The sequence below is a fragment of the Pelobates fuscus genome, chromosome 4 (genome assembly GCF_036172605.1).
Source record: "Pelobates fuscus isolate aPelFus1 chromosome 4, aPelFus1.pri, whole genome shotgun sequence".
In the NCBI taxonomy this organism is placed as follows: domain Eukaryota; kingdom Metazoa; phylum Chordata; class Amphibia; order Anura; family Pelobatidae; genus Pelobates; species Pelobates fuscus.
Window position 1 is genome coordinate 352,519,395 of NC_086320.1, and position 22,055 is coordinate 352,541,449.

General features: G+C 40.1%; 1 protein-coding gene across 1 annotated transcript; it reads left to right on the forward strand.

Annotated features, from left to right (window-relative positions):
- Positions 1-1,977: 1,977 nt before the first annotated feature.
- LOC134609488 (phthioceranic/hydroxyphthioceranic acid synthase-like) lies at positions 1,978-21,586 on the forward strand. Its single transcript, XM_063453152.1, has 6 exons — positions 1,978-2,035; positions 2,228-2,381; positions 4,290-4,450; positions 10,081-10,284; positions 15,062-15,243; positions 16,160-21,586. Exons 1-6 carry the CDS (start codon positions 1,978-1,980, stop codon positions 21,584-21,586), a joined length of 6,186 nt encoding a protein of 2,061 aa, XP_063309222.1.
- Positions 21,587-22,055: the final 469 nt, after the last annotated feature.

Sequence of the window (22,055 nt, forward strand, 5' to 3'; positions counted from 1 at the left end):
TGAGGAAGACAGAATGACCTATAAGATTAGGCAGAAAGAGGCTAAGCAAGTTATAAGAGCTTCCAAATCACACACAGAAGAGAAAATAGCACAGTCAGTAAAAAAGGGGGACAAAACTATTTTTAGATACATAAATGAGAAAAGAAAAGTAAAACAAGGATTAGTTAGATTAAAAACAAAAGAAGGAAGGTATGTAGATGAGGATAAAGGTCTAGCTGACTGCCTCAATGAATATTTTTGTTCGGTATTTACAGCTGAAAATGAAGGAAAGGGACCTCTGTTAAAAAAAAGGATAAATGAGTCATTTATTACACGTGACTTTACAGAGGAAGAGGTTCTATTTCAACTGTCAAAAGTAAAGACAAATAAGTCAATGGGACCTGATGGAATACACCCAAAGCTATTAAAAGAGCTTAGTGGTGTACTAGCAAAACCATTAACAGATTTATTTAACCAATCATTGTTAACAGGAGTAGTCCCAGAAGATTGGAAGTTAGCGAATGTTGTGCCCATTCACAAGAAAGGTAATAGGGAGGAGTCGGGCAACTATAGGCCAGTAAGCCTTACTTCAGTAGTGGGGAAAGTGATGGAAACCATGTTAAAGGATAGGATTGTTGAACATCTAAAAACACATGGATTTCAAGATCAGAGACAACATGGGTTTACTTCAGGGAGATCATGCCAAACTAATCGTATTGATTTTTTTGATTGGGTAACTAAAATTATAGATAAGGGTGGTGCAGTAGACATTGCTTACCTAGATTTCAGTAAGGCTTTTGACACTGTTGCACATAGAAGGCTTATCAATAAACTGCAATCTTTGAGTTTGGATTCCAATATTGTTGAATGGGTAAGGCAGTGGCTCAGGGATCTGTACTTGGACCCATTCTCTTTAATATTTTTATTAGTGATATTGCAGAAGGTCTTGATGGTAAGGTGTGTCTTTTTGCGGATGATACTAAGATATGTAACAGGGTTGATGTTCCAGGAGGGATAAGCCAAATGGCAAATGATGTAGGTAAACTAGAAAAATGGTCAGACTTGTGGCAACTGACATTTAATGTGGATAAGTGCAAGATAATGCATCTTGGACGTAAAAACCCAAGGGCAGAGTACAGAATATTTGATAGAGTCCTAACCTCAACATCTGAGGAAAGGGATTTAGGGGTGATTATTTCTGAGGACTTAAAGGTAGGCAGACAATGTAATAGAGCAGCAGGAAATGCTAGCAGAATGCTTGGTTGTTTAGGGAGAGGTATTAGCAGTAGAAAGAGGGAAGTGCTCATGCCATTGTACAGAACACTGGTGAGACCTCACTTGGAGTACTGTACACAGTACTGGAGACCATATCTTCAGAAGGATATTGATACCTTAGAGAGAGTTCAAAGAAGGGCTACTAAACTTGTTCATGGATTGCAGGATAAAACTTACCAGGAAAGGTTAAAGGATCTTAACATGTATAGCTTGGAGGAAAGACGAGACAGGGGGGATATGATAGAAACATTTAAATACATAAAGGGAATCAACACAGTAAAGGAGGAGACTATATTTAAAAGAAGAAAAACTACCACAACCAGAGGACATAGTCTAAAATTAGAAGGACAAAGGTTTAAAAATAATATCAGGAAGTATTACTTTACTGAGAGGGTAGTGGATGCATGGAATAGCCTTCCAGCTGAAGTGGTAGAGGTTAACACAGTAAAGGAGTTTAAGCATGCGTGGGATAAGCATAAGGCTATCCTAACTATAAGATAATGCCAGGGACTAATGAAAGTATTTAGAAGACTGGGCAGACTAGATGGGCCGAATGGTTCTTATCTGCCGTCACATTCTATGTTTCTATGTTTCTATGTTTCTATGTTTCTATGTAACTAACTTATTGAGATACGCTGTTAGTTGCAGCAGCTAATAAATAAACTGAGTAGTTGTATGATTTTTATAGCAATTCTTTATCTCCTTTCAGGGCAAATTGCCAGAATGGATGACACTGAAGACTACATTGCAATAGTTGGAATTGGCTGTAATTTCCCAGGAGGTGAGTTTTTTGTTCTCCACTTTTTTGAAATTATGGGGCACAAAATCATTTTCTCATCTGGTACATTTGATACTTTAATAAAAAATGCTAATTGAATTACCCTCTGTTCATTTGAGTCATGGTCAAGCTCCTGTGGGCGCGGACCGAGCATTCATGGCATTCAGTCATGTAACACAGCGATTTATTGAACAGGTGAAGGCATTGATAATTTCTGGCAAGTAATTGTTGAGGGAAGAAACTGCGCAGTAGACATCCCCAGTGAAAGGTTTGATGTCAAAAAGTGGTATGATCCAGATTATAACAAACCGGGCAAATCCTGGACCTGTCGAGCAGCTCTCATCGAGGGGTAAGAGATTTAAGTTCTATTATAAAAATGTATCAATATGATAATTTGTGACCTTTCACTCTGAATTATATAAGGAACACACCTTTAGGAGGGACTCCACTAGTATCAAAATCTGATTTCCCTATTTTCGATCCTGATGTTCCTCTTTACTATAAGCTCTAATTTTATGGATGTATTTGTATATATGAACACACATTGACCTAATATTCACCTAGAGTAGACCAGCTACCTGTCTTTGCCTCTCCATGCCTTAAACTGAAGTGTCCTTTTTTTTGGTTATTCACATTTTCAGGAGGTATGAATGGAGGTAGAAACAAAAGTTCTTAGTTTACAGTTTTAAAATGGTCAATGAAGACATTGTTCCATACAGTTAGTGACACTAGTATGTGGTGATGACGATAGCAGACATGAGAAAATGAAAAAGACTTCTCAAGAAATAGATGTAGTTAAAAAGATCCTTTTATTTAAAGGATATCTATAGGGTCAGGAACACAAACATGTATTCCTGACCCTATAGTGCTATAGTGGCTTTTCCCCCCTAGCCTCCCTATAAAAGTTTAAAACTTCCTTATTTCTAGCCCCGCGCGGGTCTGCCATTGCTGGCTCTGCCCCCCTTTGTGACATAATCAAAATAACCAATTTTTAGCCAATCCAATGCTTTCCCATCAGGAAAGCATTGGATTTAAAATGCCTGAAGGGAGCTATTATACTCACCAGAACAACTACAGTACGCTGTAGTTGTTCTGGTGACTCTAGTGTCCCTTTAAGTATAATAGTAGATGTCACAAAATACATTTCAGCCACCAATTACTGTGGAGTTAACATTAAAAAAAGAGTAGTGGAATAAGGGAAAATAGAGGGTAGGAGTAATTCAATGATCTGAAATTCTATAAACAAAACAAAAAATATAACCGAGACAATACAAAAGTTTGCAATATTTCACCATACATGTACACAAATATAAACATAGGGTATATACCGGATCTTCCATAGACGTCTGTCTCATTTTGCAGCATGCATGGTGACACATACCCTGGCAAGTAAGACTGTTCAGATGTATATTGAGGAGATATTTAAAACAGTGTGAGGTTTAGGTCTAATAACTATTTATCTCTAAGGTTCCATAAATTTGTAGACCTGTCGTGTGTTTTTGCAGAAAAAACAAACATGTCATTGATGCCAATTCAATTTTAGTTTCATTGCAGTCAAATGGACATGGACATCTGCAAGGGTATCTAAAGAGGAAGCAGGGTCCCATAAATTCTTAAATATTTCAAAATCCATTTCAAAATAGCAACGTGATAATCTGATGGCCTGGTATTTTTTTGTAATATAAACCATTTCGATCATTTAGCTCACAAATCATTTCTTCATAAAGCATTAGTTGTTTTGCCCTTCACAGTATCTGTTGGCATGAGACTCTTATTCATTCTTGGTATCTTCAAATGACACAATGTTGCTTCAGATGTATGCTGCAATGTAGTAGTTTTGTGTTGATACGTACCCACACTTAGCGCCAATCAGGTTGATTGGAGGTGCATATGTTTCTAGTGCCACTGTTTTTTATGCCAAAAATGCTAGCAATTTCTCAGAATATTTACGTAATCTGCGTCTACAAGAGGAAGTTTGTAGCTCCACTCCCTCCCTCCCTTTGTGGGCTAACTCACAGCCTCCCCTACATTGGCAGTCGTTGGTCAAGAGTAATAAGTAAGGGTTAATTAAATGTGTCTCATCCAATTATCTGGCATTTATTAATGGGGAGAAGGGTAGTTTTCTCAGACCTCCTCACCTAAGTGAAACCAGTTTTATGTATTCATTTAATTTGATTATTTGTGTATTTTTGTATATATGTAAGCCTATTCTCAAATTTATATAAATTGTGCAACCTTATTTTCACAATCTCTATAGACTGGATGAATTTGATAACAAGCTCTTTGGAATTTCCAATTCGGAGACTGAAAACATGGATCCACAGCACAAATTACTGCTTGAATCTACCTTTCGTGCATTGGAGGATGCAGGATACCCAATGGAGAGTGTCAGTGGAAGCAACACTGGAGTCTTTATAGGTAAAATGATCATGAATATAATAAATGTATTTAAGAGCTGATAATTATAATATTTGGAAATATTCCATTTGTTGTGCCCGTGGACAGTGTGTGTACATCTAATCATGCGCTCACGCTGTGCTGTGCGAGGGAAGATTCCTGGTATCCCCAGATGTGGAACAGTCCTGCTGAAATTGGGACTCTTGAGGGGCCTGACAATGCATGACCGGTGCATAGTCGCCATATGGGCAGGTGGAGATTACCCCAAAACCCCATACCCACCCCTGTTACAATTAAAACGCAGACACTCAGAGGTATGGGTCAATATGTCCACAGCTTTATTGAAGACATCATATACATATATAATAACCATTTACAAAATATCAACTGAACTTGTAAAGTCATTGCCCCGCCCCTCCACCCATACATCACCATACATACCCATCTGTCATAAAAAAGGGCAATGACCCATATAGTAAACATTTCCATAGCAGTGTAACGACACATAAATATATACATAAATAAAGTGCAACATAATGCTTAACCACCTCCTGGTAGGGGTATACCCGGATACCCCTACACCTCCAAGGTTCTGAGCCACCGACGGGCTGGAAACCCACCAACATTATACCAACATTGTAACCAACAAATGTGTAACCAGTCAACCAACTTTCTTAACTTTTCTTAATTTAACCATAGACCATATTTAGCCCTTGCCTTCCCCTCACCAACCCCGCCACTGTGACCAAGCAAGGCTGCAACCCTGGAACCCAAATCAAGGGAGGGAGGGGCCAACCCAGAAGGGTGAGTAGATTAGTTGTGGCAAAATTAAGATGGCCACCCTATATATACTAGGCCTGCCCCTATCCTAACCAGCCAATCCCTGCCATCCCCACCTAAGCCCGCCTCCTAGCCCTGTTAAGGCCTCCATTTCACTTTAGTTACGCTTGCTCTATGGGGCTACATTGTTGAAAACACATCTAGACATTGAGAGGCTTCCATTATATTTTAGAGTACAAATTCCTTAAGAGTACAAATTCTCAAAGTAGTCCCTAAGTAGCTTTGGGTTAAATATGTTTCCCTTAAGTCTGAATAAACAACATAGATTTATTTGGTTCTTTGTAGAGTTCCGTTACTGAACAAGTCACAAGAGAGCTGCTTTCAATGGCCCTTTACATATACTGGCCATGAAAACAGCTCTCTGGTACTTTAGAGTACTTTACTGTAACATACTATATATTACACTTTGCTGTTCTGTGTTGTACTATACTGTAATCCCTACAAAAGCAGTGCATCTTCAGCCTCCTGCACCAACCAAGAATACATATATATTTATGTGTGTGTAACCCCTTGCTCACCCACCTTCGGTGAAGGTGGTGCAGGCTGGATAGTCACCCTTGATGCTGCTTGTTGCAGGAATAATCTCTGCTGGAGCAAGGAGCCTGTGACATTTTGACTAACTTAATTTACGGTGCATATTATAAACAGATGTCCACAGGCATCAAAATGTAATATATTTGGTTTAAAAGGTTAATTCGATCAGAAGTACAAAAGAAAACTGTTTCGGCCGTGAGGCTGGAAATTGTTCCCGATTTAATATATAGTGACTCAACTCAGTGATTTTATACTTCTCAAGGAACCCACAGCACTGAGACTATGATACCCCACACATAATAATTAAACAGGCACTAATTGTGGAAGACATAGCAAATATATTCAAATGTTAATACGATACAATACAATAAAGTAACAATATTAACTGTATGCCTATCTATCAGTACAAATGCTGCTTGCTTGTTACTGTCCTCTATAAACACCTAATTCAGCATGGACACTGATCGGTCACAACATTAAAACCACCTGCCTAATATCATCTGAGTCCCCCTTGTGCTGCTAAAACAACTCTGATACGTCGAGACAAGAACTCTGGATGTGTCCTGTGGTATCTGGCACCAATACATTAGCAGCAGATCATATAAGTCCTGCAAGTTGCAAGGTGTGGTCTCCATGGATAGAATTTGTTGTTCAGCACATCCCATAGATGCTCAATTGGATTGAGATCTGGGGAATTTGGAGGGCAAGGCAATACCTTGACTCTTTGTCATGTTTCTCAAACCATTGTAGAACAATTGTTTGTAGTGTGGCAGAGTGCATTACCCTGGTGAAAGAGACCACTGCCATCAGGAAACACCATTGCCGTGGATGGGTGTACATGGTCTGCAACAATCTCTAGGTATGTGGTACGCATCAAAGTAACATCCACATGGATGCCAGGATCCAAGGTTTTTAAGCACAACATAGTCCAGAGTATAACACTGCTTCATCTTCCCATAGTGCATCCTGCTGCCATCTCTTTCCCAGGTATATGATGCACATGCACCTGGTCATCCACCTGATATAAAAGGAAATGTGATTTATTAGACCAGGCAACATTCTTCCATTGCTCCATGACTTAGTTCTGATGCTCAGGTTTACCCCTTGAACGCACTTTTGGAGGCTGCCAGGGATCATAACTCTAACTGATCTGCGATTATGCACAGCCCGAAATACATCTCACTGCGAACGAGAGAGAGAGCATCGGCATATCCTTGCAAACCCCCAGGATATGCTCAGCCCTACAAGACACATTAAGATCCAAACAGCGCAGAACCAAGCGCCGCAGCAAGCAAAACACCGGGGGAGAGGACTGCCTGTCTGAGAGTTGGGGACCCCGCACTTCTAACGCCACCAGAATGGGGAAGAGCTGTAGGAAAGCCAGATTCCATGTGCACCTGCCAGCCTACCAGCCAAGAGGCAGCACACCATTGAAAGCCCAAAATGGCCTCAAAACCACCCGAGCCTACTGCATCGGTAAACAGGGGGAGATCAGTGTTGGAGACCTCTGGGCTTGCCAGTACGTTCTACCGTTATAGGAGGCCAAGAAGGTATCCCAGACAGCTAGGTCATCCTGCAAAGGCGGAGTAAACAGAATAAAGTGCTGAGGGCGGGTGATCCCGGACGTCGCCGCTGCCAGACGTCTGTTAAAGATTTGCCCATGGGCAAAATCTGACAGGCGAAGTTCAGCTTAGCTAGGAGAGACTGCAGGCAGCGCAGCTGAATCTTACATCACCCCAGAGCCAGCGACACCTCCTGCCGGAGGTCCTGAACCTTAGTCAGGGGCAACAGACATTCCCCAGCCACAGAATCAATCTCGATGCCCAGAAAATTAAGGCACGTAACCGGACCCACGGTCTTGTCATGGGCCAATGAAACACTGAAATACTGAAACACTTCCCCAAGAACCCGCCGCATCAGAGTGCAGACATGTGATTCTGCTGGCCCCACACACAAGAAGTCATCCAGACAGTGCAAAAGGGAGTCGACCCCCGCTTCACTACCCACTCCAGGAAAGTGCTAAAGCACTCAAAATAAAAACAGGATAGGGCGCAACCCATATGGAGGCACATATACACATAAAACTGACCATCAAAAGTACAACCCAGGATATAATGACACTCCAGGCTCACTGGTAGCAGCCGGAAAGCTGATTCCACATCTGTCTTTGCCAGCAAGGCCCAACAGCCTGCAGCCCGGACCATGCGGGCCGCCACATCAAAGGACGCGTAAGAAACCCGTCAAAGTTTGACGGAAATGTCATAATTTACTGAACCGCTGGAGGGTACGACAAATGATGAATTAGGCAATATTTATCCTGTTCCTTCTTGGGCACCACGCCCAAAGGAGAAACCCGCAGATTGGACATAGGGGGTACACAAAAGGAGCCGGTGGTCTCGGTGACTATAGTGCCCCTTTAAGGTCCTGGATGCGGACCTTTGCTACTGTCCTTCCTGTTTCATATAGCAAAGCCCACAAATATAAAAGTTCTAAAACAACAAAATTAGGCAAAATAATGAGAGAATGAGGATTTAGTTATAGCATATTATCCTACATTGCATAAGTCTGCCACAATGCCAATGCACACCATATCGGAAAGTCCAACTTGATATTATAATGTATGCTGTTATAAGATTAACTCACTTACTTTGAATATCCATCTTCCTAGTGCAAGTATAATTAGGATCCTGGAATAAGGCACATGTAAGGTGTAGGGATGCAATACTACTTAACCCCTTAACGCCGTTACGGCGTTCCATGCCGTCGCGCTTTAAATGGGCTTTGAAGCCGTTGCGGCGGCATGGAACGCCGTAACGGCTTTCTGCCCCAGGAGCCAGGAGGTACTCACCTCCACCGCGATCCTCTTCTGGAGGGCTGCCTGACAGCCCAGGCAGCCCTCCCACGGCAAATGAGGCCCCCGGGGGCCATGTGATCGCTCTCAAAAAGCGATCACATGGCCCCCTATAGCTGGCTATGGCTCTGCCAGCAGGGGGGCTGTCTGAAATATCAGACAGTCCCCCTGCTGGTAGGAAGATTAAAAAAAAAAATTAAACACGTGTAAAAATAAATTAAAAGTATTTATATATATATATATATATATATATACAAAATAAATAAATAAAACTTGGCACTCACCCTGTCTCAATAATGTAGTTTTTGAATGCCTAGGTGCTATCCCACGTTGAAGGATATAAATGAAGAAATAAGGGAAGCACTCTCCAGTCTTAATAAAGGGTTACTTGTTATTTTATTCCCAAAAAAAGGATTTACATTCTTTGATCGACGTTTCGACCCCACAGGGTCTTCCTCAAGATCTTTTTTTTTTCTTTGCAGTAAAACCTAACAGTATTATGACATTCACAGCTAAATTGGCAGACGGAAATACAAATTTAAAAAAAAAATCTTATTTTCTCACATTTTTTTAAATTTTATTCATAATAAATTATGTTCCATATATGAATATTTATTGATAAATTAAAGCCCTGTTTCTCCTGAACAAAATGATATATAATAAGTGTGGGTGCGCTTAATGTGACAGCGGTGAATTAAGGCTGAACAGACAAATAGCGCAAATTCCAGTTTTTGTTTACGTTTTGTTTTGATCAGAACGTGCACTATTGACTCCATCCTGAAGGGGTTAAACATACATAGATTATAAGGATGTTGCTAGGTCCAATTGAAGCCACATACAGAATCCAATACAATGAATCCCCGAAAAAAGCAGTTTTGGTGACATCCACTGTCTTCCTCAGAATTCTGTAGAGAAAGACTATGTTTTGATAGACAGAATTATACATGGACAGCTGAACAAGCAAGATGAAAACATTTTGGATGATAACAGTTTGTCTTGTTTTGATTGTCAGCTTAAAAAAAAAAACCAATATTGTGTATACATAATTTGTAGACACCACAACCCAATGAGTAGATGATTTGCTTTTTTCGTATAAAATCTACAGATTGCGGGACAACTGTAAGGACCTTCTAAAGGAGAGTCGTTGCTTAGATTGCTCACTTAATTCTCATAAAACAATTGAGAAAGTAGAGCTATGTACCTATAGATTCCTGATATTTCTTTCTTGTCAGTACCTGATGATATTATCAGATAATCGTCCTCGTTTTACAGTTGGCAGTGCTCTACATGCTCTAATTTTGGTCCAAATGTCAGGGGGAAAAACCCACAGTTCATTGTTTTGCTTCAATTACAGTGCTTTAACAAGTAGCCTTTTTTATTTTAAATAACAATAAAAGTTTTTTTTTCTTTATTTTTTTTATTATAGGTCTTATGAACAGAGATTCGGAATCAATATTTAATGCTTATGAATCCTCAATCAATCATTTTAATGGCACTGGGACAGCATCGAGTATTGCAGCAAACAGGGTATCTTACTGCTTCAATCTGAACGGTCCGTCCATGGTAATAGACACTGCCTGCTCGTCCTCTCTTACAGCTCTGCATTACGCCTGTCAAGCCATCAAACAAGGTTCAGTAGTTATTGTATTAAATTGTATTATATTGAACGTAATAAATATTCTAAGAGGCGCCAGTACAGGTTTTGGCAATTTTAACATGAATATATAGTTCATTGTTATTAAAATAGACACCGCAAACAGAAGACGTTTGGATCCTGAAAAAAAACTAAATGATCAAAACAAATATCGACTAAAAAAAAACCTGCTGTTTGGGAAGGTGTTGCAAAGCCCCATGGTCCAATTAAAGTGCCCTCAGAACTGGACATGTGCCTAATGTCTTGTGCCTTATTGCCATGCAAGAGTGCAGATGCTACTTTTTTATTTTGCTATACACTAATTTAATGGAGGTCTAATGGTCTCTTTGCTACCTTAATTGATTGTAAACGGTTTATTTTCATGAATTCTGCAGAATAAAATTTAGTCAAAAAAGCAGAGGGGCGAATATATACTCTAGTTATGATTACCAGCTGTGGCGAAATTAACCTTGCCACTTGTACCTGGAGAGGACTGCTTGCCAGCCTCTTGCCATGTGATTATGGTCCCTGGGAGGTTTGGCCCTTTAACCCCTTAAGGAACAAACTTCTGGAATAAAATGGAATCATGTCATGTGTCTTTAAGGGGTTAAATACAAGATTTGGGCACAATGGATTTTCGTTGTGCTGCTGCTGGCCCTTTAACTTCCAGAGGAAGGATTTGTACTTTTAAATTGGCGCTTCGGATGCAGTCGAAGTGCCGAAGTCGTCGAAGTGGGCGCCATTCAAAAACCGAACACGTGGCGGCGGCCATTTTAATTTAGTCGAATGCGGTCAGCGGTGCGTGCCACTGAATCTATGGAACTAAAATCGGCTACGCATTTGCACGAACATCGCTGACCCTTTCCTTCTCAGGAACTTCAACGCTTCGGCTGGAATCGAAGTGCGTTCGACAATTCGAACACACTGTTAGACTGGGATATTTGCCTCGTTCATGCATTCGAATGGGACTTAGATATTTTTCCGTGTGAAATTGACCGACTGCACAGCCCAACTCTATGGAACTCTTTTTGGGCATGAAAATGTGCTTGCGGTCGGTCAAAGGTGACTTATAACTATCTCCCGAACGGCTGAACGGATTCTAATGATTTCTGAGTATGTTTGTATTTGGAATGTGCTGATTAAGAATATGTGACTTTTATTAATATTGGATGTATAGTTTTAGAGTTATGAAAGTTAGGTTAAAAGTATGTTTTAAACTGTACGGCTAATTGGGTTACCTCTCAGGCTAAGGGGAGGAGATGTGTGGGATGTAACCAGTGTGTGATTGGCTAATTGTCTGTGGGCGTCTCCCTTGCATGGGAGAATTGCATAAAAGAAGAGTGTGTGTCATTAAAAATCAGTCTTGTTCCAGCATTAAGCTTTGGCTCATGTGTGGATTATTTGGCGATACCAGCGATATTTATTACTCTGTGGATTACTTGGTGATTTTATTTTATGGGAAGAAGGGAATGCTTGACGGAGTAAAGGGATTGTACCGTCACACCAGCCAACTCAAGAGGAAAGGAATATATCTGCCACAATCAAGTAGTCACTTATACAGTTCCTGTAAACATGCTGGAAATGTAAGCTCACCCCATGCTTTCAAACAGTACATAAAGGTTCCATGGGTCACATCATTCATACAGTAAGGGAGGGGAGGAGTGACTTGACTACCATTTCACTACCAGCATTACATTAGCATTCCAGAGTTTTGTTAAGTTTACTATAACTGTTTTGAATACCTTTATTTTAGAAATATATGTTTTAACTATATTTACTGTATGTGGGCATCATGCTCAAATGCATACATTCTTATAACAATCTGTTCCATTTTATTTTTTTTGTCAATCTTTCTTTTATTGAGGCATTGTTAAATGGGGTACAGAACAAAGAGAGGAGGTACGATTTTCATACAGCTTAGGGTCATGTCTATACAGTACAACATCTCCCATGAGGGACTGCCTCTTTTTATATTTTTAAGCATACAATAAGACTTATGATAATGTTGAGAACCAGAAGCGAAACATCCTTTGGATTATGACAATTATAAGTCAGGAGAATCAAAGCTTGTGTGTTGAAAATGTGGCATGGCGGTAGCTTGCACCTTGTATAGGCATGATAAAACAGATTTAACGGTAGCTTGCACCTTGTATAGGTACGATAAAACAATCTTAACTGTGGATCTTAAAATATGATCTGAGTGATTACGAGTTTAAAGAAAAGTAATGTATCGCTTGAAGCATGATACATGCTAGGTAGGAGCTAAGTCATGTTAAAACCAAATAGTAATATATTCTTAGACTAGTTATACATATGTAGGAACATGCGCTCTTTAAAGGTTTTAGGGGTATCTTGCAGGTTATATCGCTTAAAGATACATAGACATTTCTATTGATTATACAAGACTCGTCTTGCTGCAGGTTTAGTCTAAGCAGGCTACATTTACTTTGGGAAGCTACTGTAGTCTGGAGCTACAGTGTGTTAGCGTTGTAGCGTCAGAATTAACAACCTAAGCGTTGCTTAAGCATATTAGTCGCTTGCTTAGTTCTGTCAGGTGAGAGGCTTGCGTTGCCCTTTCTAGTTAAAGCAAATCTTAATAAAAACAAAACATAACATCATATAAGACTGTGGTGATACCCGAAAATAATAGTTCAAGCAAATTAGACTGGCTCAAAAATTAACTGGGGACGGCTATGCTTTTGCGTAGCTGCTAGTCCTGGGTGAGATGAGATACTGCTACCTTACTCGGGACAACTTGGCACTGTTCGCCAGTGTCTCAGCTCGGAACAGCCTGAAAGTCTCTGTGAGTCTCTGGTTGCATGGGTCAGCCGATGCCCTGTCTGGGTGTTTTTGTTGCGTGTCTGGGGTGACCATCAGACATGGCAGTGTGGGTCTTGGGTGCCGCTAGGTGTATTTGGCGGTGGTCTTGTGGCCCTGTTGGATGTCGGATACTCTTGCCTGCTTTTGGTGTCTGTTTACCGCTGGGTACTGTAGTCTGTGCATTTCGGCGCTGAAGTCTCCACAGTGGGCTCAAGTTAAACCCTCCAGGGGGGCGTTTGGATCTGTCTTCCGTCGTTTGTGCCCTTCTGCCCCGGCGCTGTACGGGAGCTGGTGCTCTTGTGCCACGAGCCAGGGTTCCGAAGTGGTCCTGGGTCTTCCCTGTCGGGATATTGCGGTGGGTATGGTTCACCGTTTTCAGTCGGTTATCTCTAGTCCCATTCCGCCGGTGTGGTTGGCACCTGTGAGGCGTTGCCCCTATTGCTCCCCGCACGAGAGGGTCCCCGTGAAGGGGATTTGCCGCTTGGTGCTCCATGGCGCCATGGAGGTTTCCCAGGCCTCCCCACCCCTCGAGCTGTGTGTTTCGTAGGTTCCGCGTTGTTTGGTCCTGCTGACTGCATGTGTGCCTGCAGCTTGGCCCAGAAACAGTCAAAGATTACACTGATAGAGTCTCTTGCCTGTGCGCCTAATCCAGCGAGTTGTTGCTTGTCTCTTTTGTTGGTTGCGCTTGTGTCCGCCATCTTGGGCGCCCTAACTCCCATCTTGCTTGGAGGAGTTGGAGGCACACTCGTTTGGTGCAGGGTGTGGGGCACCCCATCCGGCGGGGACCGGGATCTCCCCCACCGGTCCATGGGTCCATTGCGGCTGTTTGCCTTTGGCGGGAAAGCGGCCGTCTTTCCTCGCCTCCTCTCGACCCAGGCCTCATTCTGCCGTTGCGGTGTGCGATCAACCCGGGCGTCGGGTTCGGTGTCGATGTGCTCCGGCAGGTCTCCCCTACGTCGTGGGCACCATGGTAGGAGGTTTTGAGCCCCGTAGCTCGGAAGGTAGGCATAATCAGCGCCCGTGTGGCAGGAGCTCCTGCAACACACGTCTTGCCCGTTCGCTGGTCAGGCTCCGCCCCCCCCTGTTCCATTTTTTTAGTAAGCTGTACTGCTAGTAATGCCATCATGGTCCTTACAAATACCTATAAGCAAGGTAGTTGACCATATTTACTTAATTATTGTCACACCTACTGCACGGGGAGAAAATTAGCATTTTTTTCTTTAATACGAACATTTCAGAGCCTGTGAAATATTACAAGATAAACGCAAGACATGTGTGTTCAGTTTCGAACAAATTTAATTTTGTCCCAATTTCTGCTAAATTTTGGAATTCAGAAGCTTCTGAACTCAGCAACACCCGAAATGACCGAAAACAAAAAAAAATCATAACTAAATTCTCTGAACATTTACCTATTTGCTCACACTGTTATTTGCCCATACGTGCAGTCATATATAGTGCTGTTTACCCATATATGCACACTGTCATTAGAGCTAATTTATTCACACTGCCATTTGCCTATACACGCACACAGTCACATACACTGTCATCACACTATTATTTGCACGTGCATGCACACAGTCATATACACTGTGTTTTGTGTATATGATACATAATATCTTTTAATAGGCGAACAAAATTAGGGAACTATCTACTAAACAGCGCCATATATTGAACAACTTTGTTTCCAAAAAAAATTTCGACCAAATTTCGGTTCGTTCTGAGTTGATAATTATAGAATTTCGCCAAAACTAATTTCAAAATTACTGAAACAAAACCCAGAAACTAACCGAATTGTTTTCCTGAGCACATGTCTAGAAAGGTATATATTCTTTAAATTACCAATTTTACTTATATGTATGTTTGCATAATAAATTGTATGAAACATTTTAAAAAAATAATTCCAAATATACGTGTAAATTGTGTTTGAAAATATATATTGCACTATTTCAAACAGGAGACTGTGAGATGGCGGTGTGCGGTGGTGTGAGCTGTATTCTCGAACCAAGAATATTTGTTGCTCTTACCAAAGCAAAAATGATCTCTCCAGATGGAATAAGTAAACCATTTTCCAAAATGGCAGATGGATACGGAAGAGGAGAAGGAGCTGGAATTGTTTTACTTAAAAAGCTGAACAAGGTATATTATAAAGAACTTAACATGTGGATATATATTCACTAAATAGTATATTGTGGTGAAGTAACAGCTAAAGGTTATACATAATTAGGTCAGTAATAGAGGAATTGTCATTCAGAAAAGTGACAGCTCCTTGTTTTTTTTATTCCAGTAAACACAATTGCAGTGGAGGTAAGTAAAAAACTTAATTACCTCTGCTGCACTTCCGTGTTCTACCAACTTTGGTATCCCATGATAGCTCAAATGTGCAACCTATCTTCAACAATCTAGCTTAAAGGGACACTATAGTCACCTGAACAACTTCAGCTTAATGAGGTTGTTCAAGTGAGAACTATAGCTCCCTGCAGACCCTCTCATTTCTAAGAAAATACCGTGTTTACATTGAAAGCTAGGAACACCTCCATCCACTCAGATCTGCTGTGCACAGCATCCTGTGATTCAGTATCTCCTCCCACTGCATGCAGACACTGAACTTTCCTTATAGAGATGCATTGATTCTATTCATCTCTATGAGGAGATGCTGATTGGCCAGGGCTGTGTTTGAATTGTGTTGGCTCTGCCCCTGATCTGCCTCCTTGTCAGTCTCAGCTAATCCTATGGGGAAGCACTGTGATTGGATCAGGCTACCACTTCTGATGATGTCAGCAGACTGCTTGTTTTTCTGAGTCTAACAGCATGCAGAGTTACAGCTTTTGGCTTGAATACAGTAAGATTTTTACTATATTTAGGGAGGCATGAGGGGCCCAGGGGGGCTAGATGGTGGTGTTAACACTATAGGGTCAGGAATACATGTAGTTGCACTTGTGACTATAGTGTCCCTTTAACCTTTTATAAATGCTGGTGTTAATGCAAATCATTGTAATGGTCAGTTTACTCATTTTAATAAACCTCCTTTTTGGTATTCTCTTTTTAATTACAGGCAAAGCAAGACGGCAGCAAAGTGTGGGGAGTCATATGTGCCAGTGCAGTAAATCAAGATGGAAGATCAATGACACCAATAACCAAACCATCTCAAAGACAGCAGGAAGCTTTGCTGAAGACAATCTATTCTATCATTGACCCATCTACAGTGCAGTACGTGGAAGCTCATGGCACTGGAACCCCTGTTGGGGATCCTGTGGAAGCAGCCAGCATTGGAAACATTATTGGGAAAAATTGTTATAGTGGATCTCCTCTAAAGATCGGCTCAGTTAAAGGAAATATTGGTCACACAGAGTCTGCTTCCGGGGTGGCTGGTTTAATTAAAGTTCTCCTAATGATGCACCATGAAGTGATTCCTCCATCATTGCATTATTCCAAAGATCTAGGAATTATACAAATAGAAGAAGCCAATTTAACTATTCCAATAACTCCTGAAAAATGGAGGGCTGATAGTAAATTTGGTAGAGTGGCCAGCATTAACAGTTTTGGGTTTGGTGGGACTAATGTTCATGTTGTGCTGAAGCAACATAAACAAAATTGCTCAAAATGTTTATCAAAAAGGCCTGTTGAAATGTTTGTTGTATCTGCAGCTTCCAGTAAATCCCTTCAACTCACCATTGAAGACACAAAGCAGCAGTTAAACAAAGTGGACTCTTTGTCTTTTGAGAACTTGGTCTACACATCTGTATGTAGAAGAAGTCACAGAAACTTCAAATTTAGAAAAGCATTTCTAGCATCATCCTTAAAACATTTACAAGAACAACTAGCAAAAGCAAACACTGAATCATTTCCTGCACAAAGAAGTCCTGAACTAGTGTTCGTGTTCTGTGGTAATGGACTTCTATATAAAGGGATGTGCAAGATGTTACTGAGATCAGAACCGGTATTTAGAAAGAAATGCATTGAGATAGATGAGTTACTTCAGGTGTGTACATCTCTTTCCATGGTGAAGTTACTAGAGAGTGAGTTTGATGACTTCTCCAGACCAGACATTGCACAGTTACTGCTCTTTACCATTCAAACTTCATTAGTGGCTCTACTGAGACATTGGGGAGTCAAACCAGACACTATCGTTGGACACTCAGTTGGAGAAGTTGCTGCCGCCCATTGTTCTGGACTTCTTTCACTTCAGGATGCTGTGAAAGTGATTTATTACAGGAGCACATTGCAATCCAAAGTCACTGGAGGGACAATGCTGGTAGTGAGCAATATACCTGTGACCGAAATATCAAAAGATATCAGGTCATACGGACAAAGAATAAACATGGCCGCTTATAATAGTCCTACCTCATGCACAGTGTCTGGCAATGCAGAATCAATAGTAAAACTCCATGATCAATTAAACCAACAGTACAGCAAAAGGAACATATTTCTTTACAAATTAGATGTTCCTGCAGCATACCACAGTCATTTGATGGATCCTATATTAGAGGAGATAAAAGACAAACTGCAAGATCTAACACCACACAAGCTTGAAATAGATCTTATCTCCACTGTCACCGGAGAGAAAGCTACTAATGGAGATTTTACAACTGGTGATTACTGGGCCAGAAATATTCGAGAGCCAGTTCTTTTTGACAAAGCTATAAGATCTTCTATTAAACATAATGAAAATGCAGTGTTTATTGAAATTGGTCCGAGGAGAGGCTTAGAGCGCAATATTAAGGAAATTGTGGGGCAAACCAGTAATGTTTTGCCTGCAATTCAGCTGGACAAGGAATACGAGATAATATTTTCCATTCTGGTGAAACTTTTTACAGAAGGATACAATCCTGACTGGTGCAACATCTATGAAACATATAAATCTCCACCAGCAGCTATTCCCAGATATCAGTTTGACCATGTTAAAAAATACATCAACTTTGAGAAAATCCATCAAGGAAACCAAAGTTTTGCCAAATGGAGTCATTCTCTAATTCACAGTATGAACGAAGATTTCACAGAATTTAGATGCACAGTCTCTAAAGAACACACACCCTACATCTATGAACACAAAAATAATGAAATGGTGTTAGTTCCAGGATCATTCTATGTAGAGCTTGCTCTGACAGCTACAATTTCCAGTTTAAAGCCTAAAGTGCCTTTGAGTTCACTCAGTGTGTACATACATTTCAATAGGCCTTGTATTGTTAACCAGGAAACTCTTAACTTAACTATTAAGCTGGAAGAAATGAACAAAGTGACACATTTTGAAATCTTGTCTTCACATCTTTACGCAAGTGGAAAAATAGAAAGAAACTTCATATCTGTAGAAGAAAAGAAAATCTCATTTCAACATATCTTAAAAAGATGTAATTTAGTTTTGAAACAAGATGAAGTTTATGAATCCCTATCACTTTTTGGATTTCAGTATGGGAAAGCATTCCGACAACTATCAGACATACACTATGGGGGAGAATTAAAGGAAGGTCTTGCGAGAGTCACTGTGACGGAAGAGATCGAGGAAACAATGTATGAGAATTACATTCATCCGGTAGTCCTAGACAGCTTTTTTCAAATGAGTGTCATTGCGGGAACACAAGACAAAGAACCCACAGTCCTCTTCCCCTCTGAAGTGGGAAGTCTTACAATACTCAGGCCTCTACAAAAAGTAATGTATATACACCTAAAAACAATAAAAAAGGCAAAAAAGTATTTTGTTGTTTGTGGATGCTTTTCAGATGAAAATGGTTTTATTTTAGTTGAAATAAAACATTCCAAGATCACATTTCTTAAACAGTCAAAGAACGAACTAAGAAACATTTTCTTCCAAAACAAATGGGTCCAAGTACCAGAGGAGATGAATAAACCAACTCTGACACCAAAAACTCTAGTGTTTGCTGATAGTATAGGGATTGGCCACCAGTTAGCTGAATTTACAGATGATGGACTGGAGTTTGTACATTTTAACAGCTGGGATTTACATGAACAATTAACGAAAAAAATCAAAAGTAAGTATAAGGAGATTTTGTTTATGTGGGGAATTCACACACCCAGTGAAAGTTCTCAAAATCTGACTCACTACTTAGCAAAATGCTGTGAAACATATCGACAAGTGATTCTGGCTGTGAAACAACTTATTCCAGGAGCCTCTATAAGAACAGTCACATTCAGAACAGCTGGAACCACGGTGGATCACATTAATCCAGGCTTTGCTCTGATTGGGATGACTAGAAGTTGTATAATTGAGATGTCTGACATAACATTTCAGCTGATTGACATTTCTTCTTCAAATCGGGAAGATGTAAAAACTCTGGCACATGTTGTCCACAATTTCAGTCCAAAGAACTATCCAGAAATTTGGATAAACAAGGGTCAGATATTCACTAATGAAGTTGCTAGAACTGAGATGGACATTGGAGAACAAAGGGTGCATACTGTGCCTTTGAAAAAGTCTGACAGTTTTATCTTACTTACTGAGAATCCATACAGGGTAACAGAGCTTTCAGCTGAACTAAATAATTCCAGTGACATAAAGCTCACAGAAACATGTGTTGAGGTTCAGATTGATTTGATATGTTCGCATACAGAAGATTTTTTTCCTGTTACTACCTCAAGCTTTGAGTTTGGAAATACTTTGTACTGGAGCCATTTGTCTAAGGAAAAACATAACCTCATTGCTCTGGATTTCACTGGCACTGTAACAAAAGTTGGAAAAGGTGTTAAGAAGCTTAAAGTGGGTGATCGCATTGCTTCATGTTATCCTACAGCTGCATCATCCAGAACAAGTCTTCCTGAGTCTGTCTGTTACTTAATCAAGAAGATCCCAGTCTTAAGGAAACTGCCTTGTGTGTCTCTTTTTATTCTAGCCTGGGAAATTTTCCATCGTCAACTGCCACCAGCAAAAAATAAACCTAAGCTCATAATTATATCTTCAGCAAAAACCTCCATCCTGAATATGATTCTCATTAATACTGCAAAAAGAAGAGGATGGGATCCAAAAGTATCATCGGAGATTGATATAAATGCCAAGCAGTGCAGCGCCATGATTATTCTGCATTCATCTACAAACATTTTGATGGAAGATCTTTCTCAATTACCCTTACTTAAGGATTTAGTTTTAATACGTTTCCAGGCCTTAAATGAACACTGCAGGCAGGATATACACATTTGTTTACTCAATCCGGTTACCATCTTGCAGAGAGGATATATATGTCGGTTTTCCAAAGACATTTACAAATGGCTACAGTCAATACATGAAGACATATCTCTAAATCTGTCAACTTCCACACACGCTAGCATAAACTGCATTGATGATACAGGATTCAGCTACTTCACAGCCCATTCTTTACCACTTCTTGACCTTGACAAAAACATCTCAAGTATCTCACTGATTGCAAAACAGGAAACACTATTTAAACGTGGTGCTATTTACATAGTCACCGGTGGACTGACTGGTCTTGGATTTGAAACAGTAAAGTTCATTTTACGGAATGGTGGTGGCAACATTGTAATTCTTTCCAGACGAAATCCCACCCCTGAAATGCGACAGGACATAAAAAAGGCTAAGGGTGATCAGAAAAATGTCATAATCACAACCATCTCATGTGACATAAGCAGTTACTCAGAGGTAACAAAAACCATGCATACTATTCAGAAAATATTCCCCAACATTCCAATCAAAGGTGTTTTTCACAGTGCTGTAGTTTTACATGACGGGGTTCTACAGCATCTCGACATATCACTGTTTGAGAAGGTGTTGAAGCCTAAAGTGGATGGGGCAATAAATCTGCACCGTGCTACAATAAATCAGGAACTGGATTATTTTGTATGTTATTCCTCTGTTGCTTCATTTGTGGGAAATGCTGCACAAGCAAATTACGCAGCTGCCAACTCATTTCTAGACATATTCTGTCAATACAGAAGGAATATGGGTCTTTCTGGTCAATCAATCAACTGGGGTGCCCTCAATCTTGGACTTTTAAACAAAAGAAACCACGTTCAAGAAATGTTGGAAGCAAAAGGATTAATTCTTTTTAACACCGAGGAGATGCATAAACATCTTAAAAAATGTCTTAAACTTAATAATTCCCAACAAGCGATCATCAAATTTGATGTTCAGATCATGCATGATAACCTTCTGTCTTATGTTCCAACACTGAAGAAGCGAATATACAATGCAATTAGGGAAGAAGTTAGTACTACGAAGGATACAATTCGTGCTAATGTGTCTTCCAAACATACTAACATGAAATCAGAAGATTATGTGATGGCAGTGATTAGTGAACTGACCAGTCTCAGTTTAAGTGATATCATCATGGACTCCTTCCTGAATTCATTGGGAATTGACTCTATGTTGGGCATGACATTACAGAACCGAATACTTCAGGAAAAGAATGTTCTCATACCTATTGTGAAATTACTTGATCCCAGCACTACTATCTCATCAATTGTATCCATACTGAATGAAAATACTAACAATTCACTAGAAGAAACAAAATTTTAAGTTGCAGTGGCTACTGTCTGCAGAACTCTACACAAATCACCAGAGACTATATTCCATAGAAATGCTAACCCTGTTGGCAAGCTCACATAGTGAAATACATATAAATAGTAATCCCTATACTACACTAACACTAAACCTCTGTAGTTCCCTAACACTAACCTTTAACCTCTAAACCTACCTTATTGCTTTACATTATCCAAAACTGAAAATATCATCTAATATAAAAGATACATGATGGTAATGTATGAATGCCATTCTTCGACTCTGGAGACATGTTTAAACTAAAACATTTTCAGTCTCACAGTTTATAGCAAATTACATTCTTCTACTTTTTGAATTATTAAAATATCAGTGGAAGTACAGTAATTAAATATGTTTTGCCTATTAAGCTATTTACTTATCCTTAATCACTTACTTTATTGTATATATCTATATATAGAGAAGACATGAACATTTTTGTGAACTTTCA